The 27,331-nt window shown below is 33.0% G+C and overlaps 1 protein-coding gene across 6 annotated transcripts in view; it reads right to left on the bottom strand.

Annotated features, from left to right (window-relative positions):
- LOC117231735 (neurotrimin-like) overlaps positions 1–27,331 on the bottom strand; it is a 297,752-nt gene that overhangs the window by 32,570 nt on the left and 237,851 nt on the right. For all 6 annotated transcript variants that reach the window (XM_033490447.1, XM_033490464.1, XM_033490472.1 and 3 more), the window contains 3 exons: positions 12,498–12,601; positions 5,649–5,856; positions 3,860–4,015 (listed from right to left, as the gene is read on the bottom strand). In XM_033490447.1, coding sequence (XP_033346338.1) covers positions 3,860–4,015; positions 5,649–5,856; positions 12,498–12,601 — 468 coding nt within the window. The remainder of the gene's footprint in view (positions 1–3,859; positions 4,016–5,648; positions 5,857–12,497; positions 12,602–27,331) is intronic.

The following is a 27,331-nucleotide window of genomic DNA, read 5'->3' as shown; positions in this document are numbered from 1 at the left end:
AGTTAGGGCGAGGCGTAAGCTTCGAAAGTCTCGTCTGAGCGTCTGAACCCGAGTATGCCTCGAGGGCAATGAAAATTTAAATTAGAGCAGAAATTAAATCCGGCCTTTATCCGATATTGAGAAAATCCTTTGGAACCGACAGACTGTCTGACGTCCCGCTATCCTGTACATCTTTGCCCACTTCTCTCTCCCTCATTCTCTTTTATTCTCTGCCTTTTTCCCTCTGTGTGTTCGTGCAAACGAGGCTGTACGTGTACAGGGAAGAAAAGGATGAGACGATACGAAGCGGAAAGGACAGATAGAGGTGGAAAGTTAAAGCGTTGTCGCGCTTCTCATACCCTTCATAATTAGTAATTAAGAAAGTAATTAGTATCGATCGAGGCGACCTCTGCCACGAAGGTTGCGTTCTTGAGAGGCATAGGTATTTTTAGAAGCGCGCGAACCATAAGAGGGTGATCGATTATTTACGATGTTCAACGTATCAAACGTTTCCTCGTGCGAAGAATACCCACGGCGTAAACTTTCGTTAGTCTTACGTCATGGGTTATATCGATTCGTTGGATTTTATTGATTAAGCCAAGGATGGCACGCCCGTTGCTTCCGACTTATCGACAGCACCGTCAAAACTGCTCTGCATTCAGACAACTTTTGAACGAGAAGCTTTTGGTGACGCGCGAGAGATATGCATATGTTATATGTACTTTTATTAAACTGTGTTTTATAAAAGTATGACGTTTTTACACTGTGAAGCTTGTCAATGGTGTATGATGTATTTAAACTATACTTGTAGGGAATTTTGGATTTTTTAACTTTATACTATACTATATACTATATTATTTTATAATATATGGCTTTGTTTAAACTAACCAGCAATAATATTATGATTGAATTAACAATATTTTATTTGAACTCCAAATAACGAATAAAATGATATTATTATTAAATGATAAATGACAAATGATATTAAGGAGATTCGAACATATTTGAAATAATGTTTAAATTCTTAAGTAGTATTGATGCGCATGAATCAGACAAGATGCATTCTGATGAACTTCATAAATTAGAATGTTGAGAAAAATGGTGATTAAACATTATTAAAAGAATGAAACTTAGGAAATTATTATATTTTATCCATTAAATGTCATAACGGTTATTATTGTAATTATGCTATTTTTCCCTCGAATAATTTTCGTAACCTTCGTATTCTTCTATTAAACTGTCAACATACTCTTTGGAACTTTGATGTGGATTAAAACGATTCGGATATCTATTGACTTCCTAACGAGAATTCTTAACGTATCGATATTGAGTCTCAAACGATAACTCCATTACTATTGATATATAATAACAGATCTGGAAATCGCAATTTCTGAAACCAATTTAGCTTGTGAAATTCCGGAACAGCCTGTTTGCCCGACACAGCACAAATTTCAGTTGCTGTCCGAAGCGTAACGTATCCTAACTGGAACTCCCGAAACGTGGTACATTGAACACGTTCTTCCATGTAATCTAGCATTCGAAGCAAAATAATAATTTAGAGACAATCAAATATATACCTCTGTTACAACAAAAACGTCAGACCAGCCATGCAAATTTAGATGTTACAATTTTACATGCTATGGATATATGTATGTGTTTGATTGTTCAATACCTCATAATGGCATGTTATTTTAATTATGTACGTACTGATCAATTTTCACAAGGTTACGAAATATTCTAATTGTTCGAATACAATTCAAATAAATAAATATAATAAATTATATAAATGTTAGTCTAATGTAAATAAGGGATTATTTGGTTATTCCGTATTAACGGCTGATGGATAATTTTTCATTTATTAATAATAACTGAAATATTTGATTATAAGTAAAGCCAGGGTTTTTCATGATTTAATTATAAATTCCACATTTTGTAAGAATCCATTGCATATTGCCGGTATTTTAGTACAACAAAACCAATGAATAAATAATGAATAACCAATAATGAATAAATTTTCAATAACAATACATAAAGGGTATTAACTTTATTTTTCAAAATACACCGTTTCAAATAGCAGAACGAGACGTAACTTTGTATTATTTTTTGATTATGCAATTCTTAATCCTCTTTTCAGAATGCAATTATGTTATTTTTATATATTATTAATAATATTTTGTAAAATTAATTTTAAAGATATTAAATTTATTAAATTAAATATTTGCGATAAAATTAAATCTAATTTTGTTTTCTCACGTCATTAAAAGGAATCTCGTTTAAATGAAATTTCTAGGATGTAATTTCAGACAGAAATATTTAATTTATTTTAACTAGCATACTTTACAAGCATAACCGTACATATTTTGTGAAAGGTAAATCGAGAACTTAACGAAATAGGTAGCTAAATGTCGGAGCTGAATACAGATAAAGTGAATATAAACTCCGGGCAAGTTTGACATAGAAAAGAAGGATCGTTTTAGTCGTTTGCTTTTTTGTGTAGCATCCGAAAAAGCGATATCGTGTGTGAAACGGCGTTACCTGTATCCGTTCGGCTATCGATTGTCGAACTGAGAACTATCCGGAAACGACGAATCAACTCTTGAATACATTTCACACCAGAGTTTCACAATAAGAGCCAGACATACCGTATTCGTGAATAATTATATTGCTAACCAATGCCCTAGCAATAATTAATCATTTAAATCTCTAATTTATACTTCATTTCCTCTTTTCTCACGTGTAATTAATTGTTACATTTAGTTTTATGAATTACCTTTTTATTATTATAGCCACTTTGTATCAATAGATATATTTTAATTAAGATTTATGTCCTAACATTCTAAAATATTAAGGAAGATTTAGCATGGTTGTTTTTACAAAATGTTATTAATGATATGTTTATTAATGATATTAACGAAATTAAATATAATTCAATTATTCAGAATTACTAGTTTGAAATATTATTGATTAAAAGACGGACAAATAAAATTTGAATTTTGATATTCTATATATTAAGTATGAAAATGTACTAGAGATTGACAAAAGAGATTTTCATAGACGAAAGACGGTGTGATATTGGCTCTTCATCAATTCGAAGCTAATTTGGTGAAGTATTAAATTAATTTACCATTAATGCCATTAATTTACTGAATACGTCGTGTGAATCGAATTTAGATCTTGTTTTATCGCGAAAATTATAAATCCCTGGCGCGAAATTAACAATTCCTTCGTGACTGAATCATTATATACGACGTAATTAATGAAAATGTCAATCGACTCATTAGCGAAATCCGTCATCCATCTGATATGATAATAACACTTTCACACGTTCAGTTTTTGTAAACATAATTAATCGCACACCTCTCAGCGTCAGTAATCATTAAAAAAAGATCCAAACATCACACATATTTTCACAACTGCACATGATACTCGTAACATAATCTTTCTTATTTGCATAATTCATTGAAATATCCAGTCAATTTTTAATAAAGAAGCTTCAGAATCACGTTATCGCTAACACAAATTTCTAATTTAGATTAGGTGAATGTAGAAATCTTAATTAATGAACCCTACGCACTATTTTCTAAGGCTTTAAGTGGAGATCCTAATCCTCGTTACGTTCCAAATTCTCATAAATGACAATGGTATTGATCTCCTACTCTATCGAGTCTATATGATCTAATCATGTCATCGAAATCATGTAACGTTTATAAATCAAACTTAATGTTTTTCACGGAAAATTTAGTGTAACGTGCGATATCTAAAATATTGAACTGAACCAATCTTCAAACGAATAAATTGCTTTTGTCTCCCCTCTAAAAAATGCATTTCTCGTATTCGTACTGTGGTAAAATTTAGGAAGAAACCATTGATCGAAACTCACCGTTATCCCCGTTGTAGTTTATGTTCTTTCCATCTTCTCTGCGCCACATGATGTAAGGTTCAGGATAGCCTGAAGCTTTACACGTCAACGTCACGTTCGAGCCTTCGCGGACGACCATGTCTGTGCTCGTTTCCTTCGTGATAATGGAAGGCGGCACTGCGATAAAAAAAAACACGTGGAAATCAAATGAATAATCGTCTTTTATGTTCCACACGGCGATCTAGTTCTTAAACTTAACCTGCGTATCCGTGGAATCAATACTAATTTAAAAGAACTTCTTTCAATGTTTCATAGACTTTTACATCATAACGAAATTTTTAATGAGGCACGAATAAACGCACTGAATTATTTGGTTTCATTACAAGAAAGGTTTTATTATTCAGAAGTTTTTTCAAACGAAAGTATGTAATACTTTACTTTAAAATAATATAAAAAATTATATATTTGGAGAGAATACTAATTATGAAAAGTGAGCTGTTTTTTTTTGTTTATTATTCTGCAAAAATGGTGTATATTTTCAACAGAAAACAGAAAAAGTTCAAACTCGTGCTTTTCTCTGCAAAAAAATAGATATTCAAAAATTTTTCTAATGAAAGTTTATTCAGCGCCAATAACTATGGAAAACTCATTTTTGACAATCCAACAGCGGTGATTCAAAACGTGACGAACACCATAGTTGCATGTTTGGAAAAGAAGAGCGGAAATTCTGCTTTGCATTCGTTACATTTCAAACAGTTGCGAGAAATATTTTTTTATCGATTTAATACACTACATGGAAATTGAATATAGTATAGGTTACTATTAGAAATGTATACAACATAATGTTTTGTTATATTTAAAATTTGATTATAAATGCTGACCTAGTTTAATACTATCCATACTGTTGTCTTAAAAGTAATTAGACTCTTGAATTGACAGAAGTTACTATTATAATTATCCATGGAAATTACAGATACCACAGGGTTGATTGTTAAAATATGAAAATTGTTATTAAAAATATTATATGCTGACCGTAAAAATTCAATGTTAACTTGAAAGGATTTTGATAAAATTGGTGTCAGTTCTACAGATACGCGTGAAAATGGTACAAGAAAAATGTCAAAACTAGAAAAATGTACATTTTATATTATAGTTTTTACTATAAGATAGATAATAGATAGTATTGTTAACACCCTGAAAGTGTAACTTCAAGCTAATTTGTCGCTAATCTTGTAGAAACGTAAGTACTTTGGTTGCTGATTGAATATTGGAAGCCTGATGACATCTAACCTAGTTTAACAACTAACTGGAAACCTAATTGCTTCAAAGACTAACTGAATCGAGCTGACTAATGCTTGGCTGTCAATTGCTTTTACAGTGTTTAAATGTTTCGTTTTTGACGAATCATCAGTTATTTTCTTACATCATTTTTTATTAGAAAATACATTTCCTGGTAGAATAATATTTTTTCTCTGGAAAAGCTATATATCGTTGAAGAATAATCCATTCATATTCCAAATAAAACACAGGAATTCACGCTTATATCCGTTTAGAAATAAAAGTTTTGCGAATAATTATTTTTACTAGTGAGAATAAGAAAATAAAATATAATAACAATGATAAAAGCATCAAATATTTTTGTAGATCCTTCCTTTCTTATATGTTGTAATATTATTCTTCCTCCACATATAGAGATTATTCTCCCTTCCAAATGAAAGTTTACTTTCAAATAAAAATTTTTTAATCAAGAAAATAATATTTCAGAAGAATCATAAATTCTAGTAACGTCAAGCTGTAGTAACGAGCTTACCTACAACCTCCAGGTAGCCTTGTCGACTTCTCATCGGATCTGTGTTCACCTGACACATGTACCATCCACGATCCACTTCTTCAACCTTTTTTATATGAAGGTACCATGTTCGGTGGTCGTTGTACGACAATGAGATCCGTGGGTTTTGCGTGATCACGGTGTGGTGAATGGACAGGATTGTCTGTGTATCGACGCGCACCCATGCCACCTAAAAAAAAACAAACGTGGACACGTGTATGAAGATTGCTTAGGATAACGTGATGTTCATTCAGCAGAAAGGACATTATTAGTGGAAAATTTTCTTATGTTTCTGCACGATTACCACAGTTTATTTAAGAAACGTATAATAATATTAAGGGCAACGCTATCATAAATGGAATTATGCTATAAAATATAAAGAGTTACTTGTTTTATTATTTTTCATTATTTTATAAATGGTAATACTATTATTAATTAAATTAAATAGTACAATAGTATTAAGGTTAACATACAGTGGTTCACAGACTATATTTGCGTTCATCATATTACAAAGTGTACAATATCCCAATTCTATTAAAATATAATATCTACATGTGTGTTAGTTTTCTCTTTGACGAAATTTCATGATAATTGATGTCGATAAGTATGAATATCCATGCATTGTTTATACATTCTGTTAATATCATTTTATTTGTTCATTGTGTTCTTTCATTCATAAGTTTTTGAAAATATTGAGTATGATCGAAATATTTCATTTTCTCAGAATAACGATAAAAATAAATTCATGCAGAGACTTAATTAAGGATTTGACAAATGCTCAAAACTAGTGAACTCGTGTAATACTTAACATCAAACATTTCACCGGGAGAATGCTGTGCGAAAAATGGAAGCTCGTAGTGGGAGTAAACTCGTGGAAAGTTATACATACTTTATAGGGAAAACCATTTATCTTCGTCACTTGAATATCAGCTTAATTACTTAGGTTATTAAAAAATTTTCTAGCTAGTGATATCTAAACGTCATTTTCAGTCATTTTTCTTGACTCCATTAAGTTTTCAACGATCTCTTTATATACTCATTCATTAATATATTATAATTGTTCTTTCTGACAAATAAAAGACAGACAGTTTCAGTCTAGTGGTCAAGCCAGGTGATTCAAATTCTAAATTAAAGTTCCTTTGAAAGAATCTTGTCCATTTTCTAAATCTAATTCTTTATTTTGTAAAAGTAACGTGGAAATTACTGTACTTAATGAACATAAAAAGTGTATTACGTCATTTATTTAATATCGTCGCATGTTGTGCTCGTTTCGTAAGGAGCTTCTAATAATCAAACATGCTTCGCGAAAATGCACAGGAAAGGCTTAGCGTAATCGGAGGGTGTTCGCGGAATGGCAACATGGAGATTTGTTACACGAGATTAGTATGAGAAGCATCACAGGGATTACGTAACAACATAATGCCAACTAGGATAATTATTTCAAATCCAGACGTAAAGAACGTCAACACTCCCTTAAATTTCCTGTTATATTAAATACGAATGTTATAGAATGGATATAAATATGCATAAAATTAACTTAAATATTAATGGAATAAATTTAATTCATTAGCTATTTTAACTAGTATACTTGAAAATATTAGAACAAACTGTCATAACGAGTATATTTTTGCGTGTGATTTATACACCCTTGCATAAATATCAATTCTAATTATAAAAATACTCCTACATACAATATCCTGTAATAATAAGAATTATTCATTGTAACATAAACTGTATTTAAAATAATCGAATAAAATAATATTTATATTATAAGTGTCTCATTACTTTCTCTCGTGTTTCATAAATATTACGTGCGACAAAATATCCTTGCATGTTCCTTAAACGTAATTTCTACGGCGTATCGAAAAAATCTTTTACCTTGTATACGTTGAAAGGAAATCTTGTTTCGGAAGAAGGAAAAGACCATGGAAAAGATTAACGAAGTTTTCTATTATACCGCGTTCGATGGCAAAATGTTCATGTTTTCTTTAACACGATGTTTTATAGGCTTTGGTGTTACTAAGAAAGTCGTAGCAGTTAATAGAATCTAATTATTTCACACTTTCTACCTTATTCTGCATCAGGAAATTATTTTGAAAAAGAGGAAAAGATTCGAAAAAACGTATTTTGCTGCTTAAAATAGATTTTCTTCAATCATTCGAAATTCTGAAAATATTTCCAAAATTTTCCACGATCTTTTTCTTAGAATATATTTTCCATCAATATATCTATTCTTATAATATAATCATTGATTAATATTATAAGCTGGAAAATCGAAGCCAAGAGAAATAAAGTGTTCGATAGCATAAATTCGCTTGTGGGATTGTTCGCGCGTACATTTTCGATCCATTCGATCCGTGATGTTTCCCTTCGCGGAGCTTTGGACACCCTATGCAACATCGTTTCGTTCTTATCGGCCGCTTAATCCAATATACTGGCTGGCTTGTATTCCGTATCTTTCGTGGATCTTCGAAACTTTCACAGAATACGCCGAATGGAGGGGTAAGTATAAGAAGGCTTAGAATCTACCCCATTTTCTTTCCTTCATCGCTATGCCTTCTATGTGACTAAAATCTCTTGGGGGGATAGAAAATACGTTAAAAGTTCAAAGATCTTTATATTACGATACTCCATTTTTATAATCTAATATTTAAAGAAAACCATAAAGGTTGACTTAACATTTTAAATGAGATACTTTTTAGTTAGATGATAGAATTAGGTAATTCTTATTTCATAATTTTGTATTAAATATTGACGGATGATGACTACCGAGAATTCTATTTCTAACAAGTTTGGAAAATTGCATATTAGCTATCGTGTAATATTAAAGGAAACTTTTGTGCTTATCCTTTATCAATCAAATGTTGTATAAATGGTTATTGTCAAATTTCTATGAATTTACTACAAAAATCACGTTGAAAAGTTTATCAATACGATACAAAACTCATTATAAATTAGCAAACATAGATTCAAATATTAACTTAATGATACATTTTTTAAAAAGTGAAAACCCTAATGAAAGATGATTAGCATTTAAAAATTAACTTGTACCTACCATGAAAAAGCGATCAACTATTTAAGAATTTTTCTCCAAATAATTACACAGATACATAGAATAATTTAAAAGTTAATATTCGCCGAAAAATGAGATGCAAAATGATGCAAAGTTATTTAATATAAAATAAAGTACGATGAGAGCACTTCGTTCAAACTAAGTGTGATTTATATAATGCGCCACCACCTAGACTGTTACAACTCATCGGCATCCTAAAGTCTGCTCGAACATCCTCTAAAATGAGTAATTACTTAATTATTAGGAAAGTAGGTGCTGCAACTTTTGAGCATTTAAGGTTATTTGGCGATGAACGCTAGGGTACTATTCGACACTTTACTATCTCCATTTCATAATACCTTCACTTTAGATATAATTATGCGCATCTACATTGAAATACATCTACAGTAGAAAGTGCGAAGTTTGGGAGCAGTGGAATGAGAAGCTAACAAGTAAATTAACGTAAATAGATGATAAAGAGAGTAAAAATGATCCGCAATTAAAATACACCATTCTTCGCCAAAATAATACATGCTTTAAAAGTATACCGATAATAAAATGATTTTCTGTTCTACAAATTTATTATTTTAAATAAAGCACCGAAAAGCACTTATTCCTTTTAACACTAGACCCTAATAGATCGAAAATAATCCAAAAAGCGTAAGTGAATTAAAAATTTATACTAGACGTGTAACCCAAGCCAAATATCATATTTCCAATTAAACGCTTTAAATCACTCTAAAAATTTAATTTACCTGTTAAAAAAGAGAAGTTACAACAAGAATCATAATTGAAACTTTCTAACATTCTACCTTCAAGCAGATCTGTGCACGTTTACGTAAATTTTTCATTCACTTGATACCTGGAGTCCAGAATTACGATATTCCAGACGCGTTAAGAAGCAGACCAGCGATAATTTTTCCAGAGGAGCATGTTTCCTGTTCCCAGTAACCCCGTCTGGGGAATATCAACTTCTGTGAAGGGGGCAGAGGATGGTGGCGCAAGGCGTGATACTTCTTTACGGTTACAGAGTACACCGCATCGGCTAAGGGAAAATCGTGTGAACCGGCGTCGTTACCATATTACTTTAATAATTCAACGTGACACCATCCGTGATGTATTTCCATTGGCGTAACGAACGAGCCAGCCGGCTGAAGTTGACGTTGTTGCGAGTCACGGTTAGAATTACCACCGGACCCAAACGGGCTCGGGTTCCTTGCCTTCACGTGAGAAATTCTCAAGCGGAGCGTAAAAAAGCTTTGCTTAATAATGGTCTTCCTCGAGACAGTTACTTGTTCGTGGATCTAAGATTTTTGGTCGGATTCAGAGTAGAGGGACCTGTTTGTATATGGATTTGTTAGGTCAATAATGTTTATGGGGCCAATACTGGTCAAGGGACGAGTTTTGAGAAATATTTTATCATAATTAATGGTGTAGAAATATAAATTTTAGGTTTCGAACACATCTATGGATCGCGAGATATTTAGCAGTAATTGAATATTTTGAAATTCCTAGGTATTGTGAAATTATTATTATTATTATTATTACGTGTATTTCTTCAAATAGGGACTATTTCTCTGGTTTCACTTAATGTAAAGGGGCTATGGGAGATTCAGATTAATCCAAAGAAAAAAAGAAGAGGAGATAACGGATCATCAAAGCGTAAAAATCGATTCATGGGAAATTAGAATATTACAATTTTGGCAACGCTATAAACTATTAGATCCTGGTATTTCTAGTCTGAATAACGATAGATATATCGTAAATCCATAATAGAGTGAATAAGCAGTTTGTGGGCACGAAAGCTACTTCTACTTACCTCTAGTTCCGTAGTTGACTGGCATCGTCATCGTACTACTTACTATTAATCTCTCAGTTATCAAGCTATCTAAGTATCAAGCTGACTAAGTTGTCGCGCTACTTTGATTCGAAAATTTCCAAAATTTCTTATACAACGATACAACATGTTTTAGATAAGAAACAAATAAATACAAGACTCCAAACAAATAGATAGGGACTTTCAACGAATGTAAGAAGCAAACTATTGATTGAAATTATCTTTTACGATATTAAATATGTCGTATACGGATAATATTGAAATTAGTCTTTTGGAAATTAGATTTCAAATAGTAATCTCGTTAGTAACGCGTATAATCTAGTATAAGATAATTAGAAAACGCAGGCGTTTTTTTATGGAGGTGAAAGTAAAACTGGCCAGAAAACTTACAAATTTTAAATTTACGATTTTTATACTGGATGTCTCGAATTTCTGGAAAAGCACGAGAAAGTACTCGTTGTACTTTCACTTTCATCGTGCAGAATTTAGTGTACGTTTATTCGACGACTTGTATGCGGCTTCCGTCTGTACATATGTGGAAAGGATATAGGACAAAGAATTAGATGGGAGACAACGTGACAGGTTTATAGATTGAGTTGAGTGACGTGCTGCTGATCCTGGCCACGAAATAAATATGATTGTATACTTTTTTCATCTGTTTTTACATGTAAGGTGTTCATGCGTATTTGATCTGTCGTACAAGTTACATTTACTTCAAAAAACATATATTTACAAAATTTTTCAAAATGTACTATTCTGCTACAAAATTCTATTATTTAATTAAATCAGATTAGTTCATTCTGTATGTACAATATAAATTCATATCAATGGATACAAATCCATTCGTGTAAATTAACTTTATTTATGGTCAAAAGCATCGAGATTACAATAATTGCAGATTTCAGTTTTTAGAGTAGCGAGTTGCTATTAGTAATTATTTCTTATCATGAATACTATAATATGTACTTCAATTTAGTATAGTTATATACGATAATTTTAAAACATTAACACTGAACTTTTCATTCTACAGTAAAATATTCATCCTACAGTTTTCTTTAATTTCTATCACATTTCCATGAATCACCCCATAGAATTTCTACATGATAACGCGTGGAGAAATTTTCTTTCATTCGTTGCGTTTATATTGGAGCATACAATTTTAGTGATTATGAATCGCCACAGGCTAATTTTATCATAATACGTTTTATATAATACATGAAAGTTACATCTTTCTATTTAGTTCTTTTCGCAAAAATGTTAAACGTTGTTTTTTTTTTTTTTTTTTTTTAGAAGTAATTTTCTATTGTGAAAATAGAGCACGTAATTTCGGAAATGGATGGTTGAAAGACGTCCTTAAACGTGATACTTAAAATGTAGGTACTAAACAGGTTAACATCATAATTTCTCGCATTTTTTGAATAAATGTGGATAGTTCCATTAATTACATCTAAAGTGAAGCATTTGAAATTTAGTCAAGCATTACCCTCACTTCATTGTTAATTTCAAAATGTGATCGTTAATCCTCAACTTCTGAGTTACAAGTTACTACAATAATTTAAATTAAATTAAATAATTTTAAAGATTGTTCCTTTATTTTAAATTCTACATTTTATGTGATGAAATTATTAATGTTTTTACATTCGATACTATGTTATTAATTAGCTAAAAGATAAATGTACGTATTTTTAAAAAAATTGGTTTCAGATAATCATGTATGCTGTCCAAAGGCTTAAAAATCTTTATCATACAAAATAAGGGCTAGAAAATAAAATTAAGTACCCAAAAATATACCATAGTAACTTGTGGCTCAATAATATCAATTAATAATGGTTAAAAATAAATTTGAGGACTTGATGTCATGTGCCATTGTCTCAAATTTTGTTTAATTTATAATCATAATTTTATTTCTATGTAAAAAATTATAGATAATTTATTTTCCTACCTTATAGGTTCGTAGATTGTCCACTATACAGGCTAACAAAGCATCTCGACCTCTGCTTACGGTCACGTTCTGAATTTCTTCAGCGAACCTGGGCAGGTCTGAGTCTGGAAAATAAATTTTAGAAATCCTCATCTCTATGTGTTTCATACATTCATATGTCAAGGTCATCTTTCAAAAATTTAATTTTGATTTTTATAATTTTGATGTTTATATTGAAAAGAAGCCATTTTTATTTAACTATTTATTTATTACTTGTTCACTCTACTTTTACTTTCATATGTTAACGTTGCTTATTATTTTGTAAATTACTTATTTACTATGCATTACTTGTAAGAGTACAAAGTAGGTATAATTACATACGAAAGTATCTACTGCATTTAATATTTAGTACACGAAAATAAGCGCGTGTCAAAGTTAAACCAGTGTTTCATTTAACATTCTATGTATACATGTTACACATTAATGCCACGTTCTACGTATATAAAATTTTATTACGCGAAAATATTTTTATATTATGAGAAGCAAAATTTCCTATTACCTAGCCCATAAATATTTGCACGACTAATGATATAACAATTTTCAAAAATATTCAAATTTTACAATAATTCGTACACGAAAAATCCACAAATTTGCCCATTGAAAATTTACCATTATTTGATGTAATCATTAGAATATGCATAATTATTAGAACAATGCAATTGCACAAAATAAAATTATATCTTGTAATGAGTATGCAAAACGTTCTTATATAGTAGACATAGCACTAGCAATACATAGCACTATATTTTAATGACAAAAGATTGATAATCAGGATAATGTAAACCAGTCCAATGTTACTTCTCACAAAATAGTAATCTACGTATATTATTATAAAAATTTGATTATACTATTTCAACTCATGAAAACGTACGACAGATAATAAATTTATAACTTAATCGATTATGAAACTATAAGTACATTTAAAAGTTAAAATACGTGACTGTGTGAATTCAATTGTCAAAATCTTACACGATTGACTGATTTCCACTTCGTCATATACGAAACGAATCACGTTACGAAGGGGATCAATTATGAACAAATGGTATCGAGTCGAACCTAAATACCGTGTATCGTTGGACAATGAACTGGTGAGCAGAGATTGCGAGTTATTATCTTAAGAGCCGCATAACGAGTTCAGGATACAACCGGGGTTCGCCCTTAAAAGCTTTTACCTTCGTTAATGTCTTTACGACGTCCCAAGTACCTGAATTATTTATGGCCTCAAAGAACCCATGGAGAACGAGAAATCGAGGGAGACAGAGTGAAACGAGAATGAACGGGATGAGAAGAGGAAAGGGCGGAAAAAAGGGAAAAAACAGTGAGAAGGGATAAGAACGGGTCACTTTCAGCTCTTTTCAAACCAGCATGCGGCAGCACGAAATGAGGAACGCCGTTAATTATGTCTGTCATACTTTATTATACCGCGGTCCACCGCGTTAATTATGACACCTGCAACGCGAATGCAGGCCAAAAAGAAGACGAAAAAATTCGTTTAATTTATGTAATACAGGTGTTTATGGAAATTGTAACGAATTCTCATCTTGCTTGTGATGTTCTTTTAGCGATAACACAGCTTGTAAATGGCATCATTATAATTTAAACAGAGGCGATTTTAGCTCGAAGTAAGCTGTCTTAATGCGAGAATTGATATTATCTACTTGTTAGATTGATACTGACTTCGTTAGAAGAGTCGATGTCAAAGATTATTTTTAAGATTTTAACAATAATTTCCTTGATGGATTTATTCATGAAAACGTGATTGTAAATATTTCTGTAATGCAAAGATCAAAGGTCCAGAATGTCTTTCAGTTTTTAATCCTCTAAAACTGAGCTCGGTTTGTTGGTAAATCAAAGGAAATTTCACTTTTCAATTTCTTTTCATAAATGTTTATTTCTATTGCATAAACTCTGGTGAATATTTGACTGAATAAACAGTTGTATAATACGGTAGAGCCGTTGGTAGGTATGAGCACTTTTTAGTATTTTAAACGTAAGTAGCAGCCATTGAACTTTAAAGTTTAAGAAGAAAGAACTTCTCAATAACCAATTTCAAGTAACTTTAATAATTAGAACAATCGCCACAATTGCGTAGAAAAAATTTGAAATCTGAATGAAAAGTACCTTTTTGTTTTATTAATTCAATCAACTGTGATTTCCTCTCTTTTTTAAATAATAAACTGAACTTTCAAATGAACGAAAATGAAGCACCATCGAATTTGCTATTCCTTCGAGGGTATTCTTCATAAAATCAACAGGTTTTCCGTTCTGTCTGGTACAATGCAGGACCATTGAGACTTCAAATCGATATTTCAATTCATCAATGTGGCCATTGCTGTTTCGTAGGCTTGCTTTCGGCCGATATAGGGGTGCATACGTTTTCACGCATATAGGATACACTATGAGTTCTTCCAATCTCGCGAGATGAACAAGTTCATTTGTAATCTCACGCACGTGTGCATTTGGCTGTGAGCAGGGTTGGAAATAATTTCTCATCCAAAATATATGTACGTTTGTATAGCTAGGAAAATGACACAAGGATAAAAGTTCCATTTCTTTAAATTTAGTAGAGGCATTCTAACATTGAACATTTCTACCGAATCTAAGTTTTAATTACACTAATTATACGTATTTTATAGATTAATATGATATATGAGGGTTTAATTAATTTTTGAAATTATTGGAACGATTATAAATATTAATGCACAAAATGCAAGAAAATGGAAAGATAGATGTAAACGTTTCTGGAATTTTGGACTAAATATCTTTAATACATGCAAATTTTCAATAGAAGACACTAAATATTAGAGGAGGTAGGTCTTTAGACCCTTGTCTTAATTATTACTGACACTGTTATCGTTATGGATTGGTTATTAACTACAGCTTAGAACTATAGTTTACGAGCAAACTACTTAGGAAGATGACCTGTTTGAGTTGGATTAATGACTATCAAGGGAATTATACGAGATGGTGTTCATCAATATCAGTGTAACTATAAACACATAGAAACTAGACATTTAATATTAAAAGTTATGTGATTTACATGAATATCAAAGTATAAGTATGATTTCTTAATGCATTTAAATAAGACTTGCAATTTATAAATCTGTAAATTCGGATTTTGTAACCAAGAATGTAATTTTGGTTTGATCGAAGTACAATCTTCTATTAGTTCCAATTTTCCGCAATAATAGAAGATACTTTTACTTGGAGGAACGTTAAAGGAAACGTTGGAAATACGTCGAAATTATGTAATTATTCTCAACTGTTAGTACGTGAAATACACTAGCATGTGCAACGAAAACAGAGTATAATAAAGGCATAAACGTTCCATTATTTCTAATTTAATCAGTCACTACATTATATTAAATTGAAACGACACAAGGTTTATGCAAAAGCGACGAGCTCAGTCTGCTATTAACATTTCTATGCTATTATATATCAGCAAGAAGCTAAACCGCAGTTCGGAATGTTTAATGAAAATTACAGCCCATAATAAATTGTAAGTAAAAGCACGTAATCATCCGATATTTTCGAAATGATGGAAATCAAATTGTATTTATCCGTTAATATGATTTATTAAGAAAGTAAAATCTTTTTTCTAAATTTGCCTTTTGTCCATTAATTATGAGTAGACTGCGGTTATTTATACAGATTTAAATTTTTGTGATCATAACTAAAAGAAGTTAATACCTTGGCAGAAATGCTTTTTAGGTACTAAATATTATAACGAATAAATATAAATGCAAAAATCTACAGTTTAGTTAAACGCACGAATATTACAGCGTTCTCTAGCTAAAAGAAGTCGTTAAATGCCTTAGTATCTTTACCTACAGAACTGAATAATAAAGTTACAATTTTATAACGTACACTAGTGTACACTACATAAAAGGAAGAATGTTACAAGATTGCGGTAATAACGCGGTACTCTGCTTTTGTAACAAGTTAATTAAGACAAGTGCCGCACTTCCAGCTTCACACTATTTTTTAGCAAAATTGTTGCTGGCAGTGCAATTTCAAAAATGTAAATCTTGTACATTTTATTAGATACACTCACTTATATATATTATATAATAAGTATAGTAAACAATGAATAATTTATCAAGTGCTATGATGAAGTGGTACCGTGGTAACATTATTTATTATTATACAATCTTAACAGATTGCAGAGTACAATTGAATCGAACGACTTGGACGATTTAAGCAGTTCAACGATTCGATCCTAAATAAAAATACAAAACCTGCAAAAGGTGGAAAATTTTTGTTCGTGTTAAAAGAACATTGAGATTATCATTTATATCCTAGAATTAAAATCACCATCAAATACTTACTGATAAACTAGCTCAGATTCTAAATTGAACGATATTTCAAAAGGAATTTGATATAAAATCGAAGAAAAACCTGTACACCCATACACGTATGCAACAAGGTATAGAGAGTAAGCAAAATCCCTCTAACTCCGCGTTACTTGGCGATCGTGTATTTGTTAACATGAAACATGACAGCTTTAATGAAAATCTTGAATGCGCGTCGTTTTTAATAATATCTCGGATGAAGTCGATTCCACGCTAAAACTCGAGCAATACGCTCGCTAACGATGCAAAGCGAGTATTCAACGTATTCGCGAAGGAGGAAGCAGCGAGACCAGAGAACGAGGAAAGTGACAGAGCGGATGGAGGAATTATATTATTATATTGAAATGAGAACGTGGTTGAATGAAAATTCGCGACAAACGTGCAACCACGCAGATATTCCTGGATGAATACTTTCGAACAGTCGACGGATTAATTAGACATAGCCACCTATGAATTTGATATTTTTGGCACGTGAATTTGCCAAGACTTCATTATATTCTCCTCTGGTAATCCTTGTTTCGTGCCAAAAAGGATAATTAACGCGCATGCAACGACATCTTCCATCGACGGACAATACCGTTAATGATTGTACGCCGGGGAATTGCCTGTGGCGACCAGAATTCGTAAGCACGTTTCCTGCAAGTTGTTATCAAGCTGATTAACAGACTGTGATTAAGCTAAATCTGTATACACGCACGCTATATTCCACGGTTATGGCTTTGGAACGATGCTCGTCCAACGAATGGCGGCTGTGACATGTCGCGCAGTGGAATAAGTAGAATAGCTCGACGATAGCTGCGCCAGAGACGCGTAATCGCTGCCCACGATCTAATAACAACCTGCTAACACTTTCGCTGCTAGTGAAATTACATTTTATCTTCTCAGGCAGGATATGGGTTTTTCTGTATCAGAAATATCTTCGCAATTAATTTCTTTATGGACTATTATATAAATGGAACCACTGGAGAGAAATACGACAAGTCATGCTTTCTGTATTTCAAAGGAAAGCAATTTTAAAATTCAATACGCTGTTAAGTAGTTTGACATTGTTTAAACTGCTTTTTAATTCGATTTAGTAACTAAATGTGTGCTGTAGTTACGCGATTATCTTCAAAATATTGGTTATCATAATATTAGTTGCTCTGTAGGTTTCATATTAATCTTTTTGGGTTTATTATCATATACGTATATTTACACGTAGCGAGTCGTTCCTTATTTTTCTTTTCGAATTTTCTCATTGGGAGATTTGTTAATATTTGATAACATTGATACCGGGATAAAGATAGAACATTTTAATGTACCAAGTGCATAATGATTCATTCGTTTCTGAGACTACGTATATTTCAACTTCTACATTACGATACTAAGTAGAAGTAGAACGTTCACGAAGTCACTGAAAATTCATAATTCATGATAGAACTCTGAGTTTTGTTATGACTGAATGTTGTTGGAATCGAGCGTCTGAAAACTGTCTAGGTTTTAATTGAATTAATCGTGAAAAATATATTAAGAAATGTTAGAAATGTTCTTCGTTGCGTATATATATGTATACATACACACGTTATTACAGAAACGATTCGCTTTCAGTAAAAAATGTCAACTTTTTAGAAATTATAGTTTAACATGTTGCCGTAAAATGCTTCGAGCAGCGGTTAATGAGGAAACTTACTTGGAATAATATGTATACGAATATTTCTCACGTAACACATTTAGAAACTGCTGTATAAAGTACAAATTCATGAATAATTGTCGTCTGCTTACGAATAATGTATTTAATATTTATTTAGATTAAAATACGCTACTAATATTATTTTTTGGTGTTTGTTATCTTATTAGTTCATTAAATTGCTCAAGTAAAATTAAAAAAATATAAAATTATATTACTACACCAGGAAACTTTTTGGAATTTTTCCCAAAAGTCTTGTTTCTAATACACCAATAATTCCAATAATTCTATTCGGATTATTTTCCCAGTTTTATACGATTTAAATTTTGTGATGTACGATTTTAATATGACATATCTGAAATAATTTAATTCGAACAATCTTTGTCTAGACGCAGTGGCGAAACGTTCATTTTCGAAGCATAGCAACAAGGACGATATTGCTATCGATTCGTGGATCGATGTACGTGCTTTGTCTCGATATGCTTTTACTCCGTGATTGTGGATACCGTAAAAGGTAGAGGAGATTCCCTTTCTCGTATTCGAGGGAGAATAATGAGGAATGCGGGATATAATACGTCATTGTTACGATCTCTGATTGCACTGGTTGAAGTTCCGAGTACTTGAAGGACCAGAACGAATATTCCCATTTCCTTACTAGTTTCCTACCTGAGATTTTTAGTTTCCCAATTCTCTCGTTTTCTACTTGTCGAACTTCGTGTCTTTTTCCCCATTTTCTTCATTATATTCGTACTACTATTACACCATTTTGTAATAAAAATGGATACAGTTACACTGCAACAAGACCGTCGAGAAGTAATATTAAAAATCGATGACCTGAAAATTCAGAGAAATAATTGCGCCACAAATAATAAAAGTTTGTAAGTAATATTTACAGTTAATTGATTACTTCACTGTAAATGTTACGTTTAATTAATATTGTCTTCCTTCTCAAAGGAAATTGTTCTCCAACGTCCCATGTGAATAATACCTGCAGCTGTAGATGGTATTAAATTATACAAAAGAAAATGTATCAAAGGAAAATAAACGGATTTCTGTATGAAAGTTAGCAAGAATATTATTAATAATTCTATATAAAGAATATTCAAGCCTGAATAAAAAAGGAAGAACAAAATATTTCATAACCTGCCAAACTAAAATTAAAGACTATTTAAAGTTGCGAAATGCCCAGAACTACAGAATTTCCATGGAATAATAAATGAAATTTTCCGGACGATAGTTAACAGACCATTCTATAAAACCAAGCGTTCGTTCGAATTATGAAAAAGAAAATTACAGCTACTCCTTTATACTTATTATCAATTATACGGCACGCCGTTTGCTCAAAGACGTCTTTTCATTCTACCGGGAAATATATTGAATTCGATTTCTTCAGCGTCCGCATTTAAAGACACTTTGAACGTTCACTTTGTCATTACAGAAAATTAAAGATCTCGTTTCTTTGAAGGATGCAACGTCTACGGCTAAGTTGTCTACCACTTGGAGTGCGAAAAGAATATTTTCTCAGTGCACCTCATCAATCCTGGCCATCTCCCTGAAACCACGACAGGCACTTCAAAAAAGTCTCCTGGCTAAAAAGTGATCCCTAGTTCGGCTGTTTGTACAATTTTTCTTGTCAGCATCAGTGTCTATTAGACAGTGGTCGTTAGTCAGAATATTCCGAGGCTGGAGGAAAAAAGGGAGAAAACAGAGTTCGTAATTGGCAAAGCTTTCTTTCGTCGCTTTTTCGTCGACTACGTAACGCTCGTGTACGAAAACTTTCTTCCTTACGACATTCCACGAGCGTACAACGCTCCGCTGAAATTTTGAAAAGATTGAAGCACTTTACCACACTCGTTAGACAGATTCATCTTATTTTGCTGTTAGTTACGAAAAATACTTCAGGCTTCGTTTTATCTCGATTCTTCTATTCGTTGTTATCGCGAGTTTGTCATTATGATTTTATTGTGAAAAGGATTAGCGACCGGAATAATAAATCTACATATTGAACATCATACAACATATGAACATATTGAAAATTTAATACATATATTAATGTATGTTTAAAATTCTTTAGAGGCTCAATGCTTCAAAAATAAATGTGGAGATAGATTGGAATTTAAAAAAATACGAAGAATTTCAAACGAGAAGCAAAATATGCAATATAAATATATAAAGTATATTATACGTATATTTTTATATAGATGAATTTTTAACGTACCATTTATAATTCTTGCAAAATCTGATACGCAAACCTAACGTACATGTAAGATAGAAAACAGCGAACTAAATACTTGAATCCAGGCTAACGCTTCTTCTAAATGTCCCTCCCAAAAACCACAGAGAAACTAAAGAATCCGAAGGAAAACTTTTAGCAATCGATTGTTACATAAAGTTTTACAGGGTCCTGTAAAATTTTATCCGTGGAATTGCGCCGTTCGCCGAGTGGTTTTATTCATGCTCAGCAATGAACTGCAGACCGTGCAGACGAATCGGGCCAGCGCCCCTGGAAACTGTCTCTTGGAACCGCGTAACCAGAGAGGAGGAGGTTACCAGTCGAATCAACCATTCTCACTGAGTATTTCGATGGAGCGAGATTTTCCGCGAGATAACACTGTCGATTGTTCTATGCGCAATTCTCAGCGAACGGTTGAGAAACTTCTTCCACTCTCCCATTGCCCAAAACGTTTGAGTGCTCGATAGACGAGGGAACGTTCGAAAAAACGGTTAAGACCCGCGTACGATATTCAAACGGAACCACGAAGAACATTCTTGAATCGGCAATGACGAACTTTACAACCTATACCATTCCCCTTGCGTAGAGAGAATTCTCGATTCGGTATCGCGGAAACGAGCTCGCGATTTTATATCAAATTGATTGCATTAAAGAAAAACCTTGGAGAGCTAGTTACCGATCTGTCGAAACCTACGTTCGGAGATCGATTATTTATACAGAGGTATTGTCGAAAGAAAGACATTACATTCGTGAGTTCCCTCTGTTCTTGTTTGCCGCCCTTCTTGTAAATGTTTCTACCTCTACGTCTCTACGCTGTACACACAAAGTGGTTAGGTAGTTGGAGATTTATAATGCAGCTGGTTAGCCGGAGAAAGTATGTTGTATAAATAGGAAAGTAGCTGAACGAAAGGCAACCGCGGTCGATAATAGCGTTCGGGTCGGGAACATTCGAGGTTCGCGGGAATATGGATACAAAAGTTCTTTACAGTGGAAAGAAAGTTTTAATCGGCTCGTTGAACGGGGTGGAACGAGGATTTTCGAACGAGCAGAATCACCGGGGCAAGTCGAATAGCACCGGGCATGAAGCTCGTAAGGGTTTACCTTAAATGAAGTTAGAGTTTATTGGTTTATCCGAGGCAAACGGAAAGGAACTTGCCGCCGAACGTGCTCAATAATCCGTGCCGTGAGATTATCCGGCCCGCTGGCAACGTTTCTTTCGGTTTTCCTTCCAGTAGCAGCTATCGTCATATGGGCTACCAACAACAGTTCGAAATCACGATAGAATTTTAACAAGTTGCGACGTCGCACGCGTGACTGCTTCTATACGGGAAGACGTACAAAGGCTTATGAAAGTCATGAGCTTCCTCTTACTTGCCACTTTATGTTCCTGAATAAGGTCGAGACTGTCGAAAAGATTATGACAACGCCGCCGAAGATACTTTCCTGTGTTCCAACTTAGTATGGCTCGGTTGAAAGTTATACGCCAACTTTACATTAATCGTGTATTGATCATCTTACGTGTACAACGTGTTCAGTTTAGCTTATATTATCAGTTGATTTTCAATTACGATAGAATATCAGTTATGTGAAAGTTCATTCATTGAAAGTTCATTCGTGGTTAAGGAATGATTAAGTGAATATTCGTGCCGATTGAATCCGCTAATCCGAATTTGAATCTATACGAAGAACATCGTAAGTAGTGGCGTAGAATCAATGAACTTGCGTTTCATGAACTTCAATGAAACCATTACGGATGTTCTTAGACCATTGAAGTTACATTATTAGTGTAATCTTGCAAGAAGAATACCATATATAGCACGACAGTAAGTTTGACGATAAAAGAAGTTCAGCTCTACTAGTTCAAATAAAGTTTGCAAATTAATAGCAAACTGCGAAAACATCTACTAATTTAAGAATCAAATGTATACCTATGTTCCTACGATTTTTAATCAAGTGATGCAACAGTGAGGAGTCTTATTCCGCCAGATATCCAGAAATTTGTACATCCAAATTGGTGTAACCCGATTCATTGAAAGTTTCAACCAGAAATATTCTTTTCCTCCCAAATACCCTGAAAGAACTTCCTTAAAATAATTCTTGTCCGAATTTTACCTTAGCACAAGGAACGATTTCAACTTAAGAACAATGTAGCTCAGTGATCTTAGCCTGTTCGTTAGCGTCGTTCCTCGTTTTCGCCAAGGCAAAACTTCTCCCTGATACGCATCGTAAAGTCAGTCTGCGAAGCAAATGAACCGGAAGTTCATTAAAATCAACGCGATAAGAGGTCCAATGCTAATTGCATATTGATAATTCTTCGCGAACGTAGCGGGTTTAAGGATCTTTGCATAAATCTACGTCGTTGGAGGGCGAAGTCTCAACTATTTCTGGCCGCGTCGCCGTATTTCAGGATCAAATTCGACGGAGATAAAATATATTCGCAGCGCGGCACGGCCAGCGATAAATCAGGCAATAAATGAAAGCCCAACGAAGCGAGGGAGGCCAGATAAAAAGAGAATAGGGGAGAGGAAAAGAAAGTGGAAGAAAGAGAGGACCGGTCCTCATTATTTCTAAAAGCGTTCTAGAGACAGTCCGTGTGGCTCACCGATGGGGGATGTTTTGCGGTGTATATCGGCCATCCCTTTAAACCGCTGACACCGAATGGCTGACAACAACGACGAATTGCTCTGGTCTGTCTATATATATTTTAGGAATGAATTTTATTATTATTCTGTGGAAACTCTAAGTGAATTCTTTAAATATTTTTCCCCATACAGTAGAATTTACTTATTGCTTATGCGACAAATTATGTAGTATTGTATTAGGGCTCGAAAGATTGATAGTAGATATTTGACGAGAGGGGGATTTGAATCTTTCAGTGGGAAAGTAATTTTAGTGGAATGAATATGTAAATTCTTGTTACAAATTAATCAGTATTAATTATTTAAATTTTGTAGGAACCAATTTTAATACTATTTTTTGAAGACTCGACATATCATTAATGAATATTCCTTACTGTTCTCTAAACCTTCTTTGAACCTTTACATGTTGCTTCAATCTCATCCAGAGCATCGTCTACAAAGGAGTTTAATCCTTCTCGCTAATATCTGCCATTCACGATAATTTATCATCCATTTATCATTAATTACCAAAGGAAATTGTTATTTCTGTTATAATTATCCTGTATTGAGAGAAAGGCTCATAGAATTTTAGAAAATAGAAACCATTAGGTTAAGCGAAGGAAAGGCCATCGACGGACAATTATGAGCGTTAAGTCTAATTCAATTTCCCTGGGCCGACCGCGATTTGTAAGTGGAACAGCCATAGGGAAACGGAAACTCATCGGGAAGAGCGAACAGGGGATAATAGCGGCAGAAAGTGAAGCTTTAGAGCGAGGCTAAAGGAAACGAGAACGGCGTGTTCTTCACCGCAGGAGTAACAGGACTTGTCACTTTAGCCAGCTAGTAAATAAGTGCCATTTAAATGTGATATCCAGAGGAGATTGAGGGGCAGAGCTTCGAAACGTAGAATCCGATACGTACGTACTCTGCGCGCCGATACACCGCTCTGTACTTAACGTTTACTAACTATTCAACGTTCCCTACCAACTGTCATTCCCACAAATTCCCCGCCATTCAACGAGACCGTATCTATCCCACAGATTCTTCCACGGCCACGAATAAATAATGTGCTACCTCTCGTGGTAGGAATGGATCTTTTTAAATAAGGTATTGGACGATTTGGACGATGATTTGTGTTATTATCTTTAAGTAATTTTGTGTGGAAATTATGAAAAATGGTTAGTCTTAATTTAGGATAAATGTTAAAATCTGTGTTAAAGATTTTGAATCATTTTGCTTTGTAACGTAAAAAGTAAAAATGTTTATGTTTGATTTATATACATTGCTCAAAGTAATTAGAAAATCACTATTGCGAATAATTCTGTAACTGTAGGTTCGATATATTGATGCATTACTCGTATTATACTGTGATAAAGATTGATTTTAACACGATTATTTAACAACAATTTGCAGATATAAGAAGTAGATATAAAAATTGACTTGACATAGAAAATCCTCTAGTTACTTTGAGCACTATATTTTATTGTAATATGACATTCCATTTTTCTTGCTTTGTTACTACCAGTACAAAAATGCATAAAATTTCTATTCTTCTCAAGATAATAAATAGCGTCGGTACATAGTGCAAGAAACATTAAATACTAAAATTATGCTAATCCATTTTTGCAATAGAATCTAAATTTCTTCCGTTAATGCTGAATTCGCGCACTCCTTCACCTTTTATATATTTTATCGATGAACTAATTTTGTTTAATAACTAATTTAATGTAATGATAATTTCAAGATGTTTGTAAACTATGTAACTAGATGAAAATATACATAGATGAAAATGTAATTTAAACTCTAGGTATGTTAATTGACCTAGTCAGTTTTAAACCATTTAGTAGATGTAATATACTTTACCGGTGTAAGTGATCAAAAGTTATCTAACCAGCCCAACCCATGTCAAACTGACGTAACTTACCAATCTTGTCTAACTAATCTAACCCGGATCAAATTCAATTTAGGCTGATCTGAACAATTTTCGAAGAGCAGTACATACTAAATGTAAACGATATCTAAAAACTTAGACGATACTACATATGATATATACTTGCACGAGATGTTTACCATAATTAATTAAATACATTTCTTGTACATTTACTACATAAATAATCTACATCGTTAAGTCAAGAGATTAATTCTGCTTCAATAGAATTTTAGAACAGCCAATTTGGTTACGTAATATTTCATCTTATCTGATGTGGAAATTAATTCAAAAATAAGCAGAATATTGAATAATTTACTTTCGCATTGAATTATCACTACAATATCTTTCCCATGTACTTAAAAAAAATCACGCTATTACTTTATTAAATGGAACTACCGATCTTTCAAAATTAAACACGAATAAGGATCGTTCTTATTTTATGAATTTGCCAATTGATGTTTGTCGAGGAACAACAATTTCCAATAATAAAAAAAAATATTTTAGCATCAGATACATCCTTGCTCTCCCTCCAGCTATTTCCATTCGGATTCCTACGTATCCCGTTAATCTCACGTGCTTTGGGAAAAACGTGAAACGGAAAAGTGCACCGGCAAAGGTGGAAATTATTTTATTTCGCGCTTTGGAATATCACCCGAAAGGCTCATTCATATTCATGGCGACGCCCAGCCACTTCGTCTCCGAAACGCGACTTACCGCGATCGTGTTGGTTACTTGAAGATTCAAGCATAGTCTCCGCCGCCACTTCGACTAATTCTGTCCCTTATCTCCTTATCACGCACTTCCTTCATCTTTGATTGCGCTGTACGATGGCACGTATAATGGATCAACGTTAACAGACACCTTTTATGAATATATTATATGTGGTACACGAAACATTGTGAAATCTCGTTAATATCGTTATGAGACTTGACTATCATGATTGTATTAGTAAAGTTGAAAACAACTCTGAAAATGTATATAGAAACTACCAGATATTTGGTACATATTTCACAGAGATCTCAAAGTATTTAAACAGCCAATTGCTCATCATATTAATAAACCTCAATATTTTCTGCTGGATTAATATTTGTTATATGTATGTTTAAGTTGGCTATTTATGCTGTATATTAATTTTTCACTAAATATATGAATATATTTGCAGAAACTTTTTGTAATTTTTATATACATTCTCAAACTGATCTCACATTTGACCAATATAAACGAAGTCTTGAAACTTCAATAAGTGTTTAAATACCTTCGTTAAGTCGCTGCAGGCGCATAATCGTACGTCAATATCTCAGAAAACAAGTGACATTTTTATAAATTTATTTATCACAAGGAGATAGTTTAAGTAGTCGCAAATTTCAAGATGAATTTGAGAAACTGATGTTTGTACTCGCCATCGTCATTTCGTTAGCAACATAACTTCCGAATGACTCATTTGTCGGCTAACATGGAGAATTTCGAAATGGCGCGCAAATATTCACAACTGACACGTCTATAAAGTATCAATCGTAGTTGGAGCCCGATTTATCGCGCGCTGTTTGCGCTCCCATTTTATTTATTTTGCCACCCGGAAATACGTAAACCACTCCGGACGATACAGAAGCGCGCGATTCGTCGATTGGTTATCGACAACCGCGGCACAATTTTTGGAAGGGATATTGGTTTTTCGATGTGACCTATTGATTCATCCAAGTTCCAAGAGCAATTGTTAATGACTGATCGGTTATCAGTAATTGTGATTGGAACTGTCTAACATTAGTTACTTAACAAATTAAACAATGCGAGATTGTATTTTTATCTATTAGAGGATCGTGGAAAATATCGTGCTCCATTTTGAATTTCATTTAAGTAAAATATTTTCTGATATTAACTTCATATTTATCTTTGTATCATTTATAAAGGATGTAGTGTACATTTCCATTCAAAAATTTGGGACATGCTAGAATTTAAAAAAGAAAGGACGACCTCCTTAAGCAAATAAACAGTACAT

Source organism: Bombus vosnesenskii, unplaced genomic scaffold (assembly GCF_011952255.1).
Source record: "Bombus vosnesenskii isolate JDL3184/JDL3185 unplaced genomic scaffold, Bvos_JDL3184-5_v1.1 scf7180000013263, whole genome shotgun sequence".
In the NCBI taxonomy this organism is placed as follows: Eukaryota; Metazoa; Arthropoda; class Insecta; order Hymenoptera; family Apidae; genus Bombus; species Bombus vosnesenskii.
This window is presented reverse-complemented; position numbering and strand designations above follow the sequence as displayed.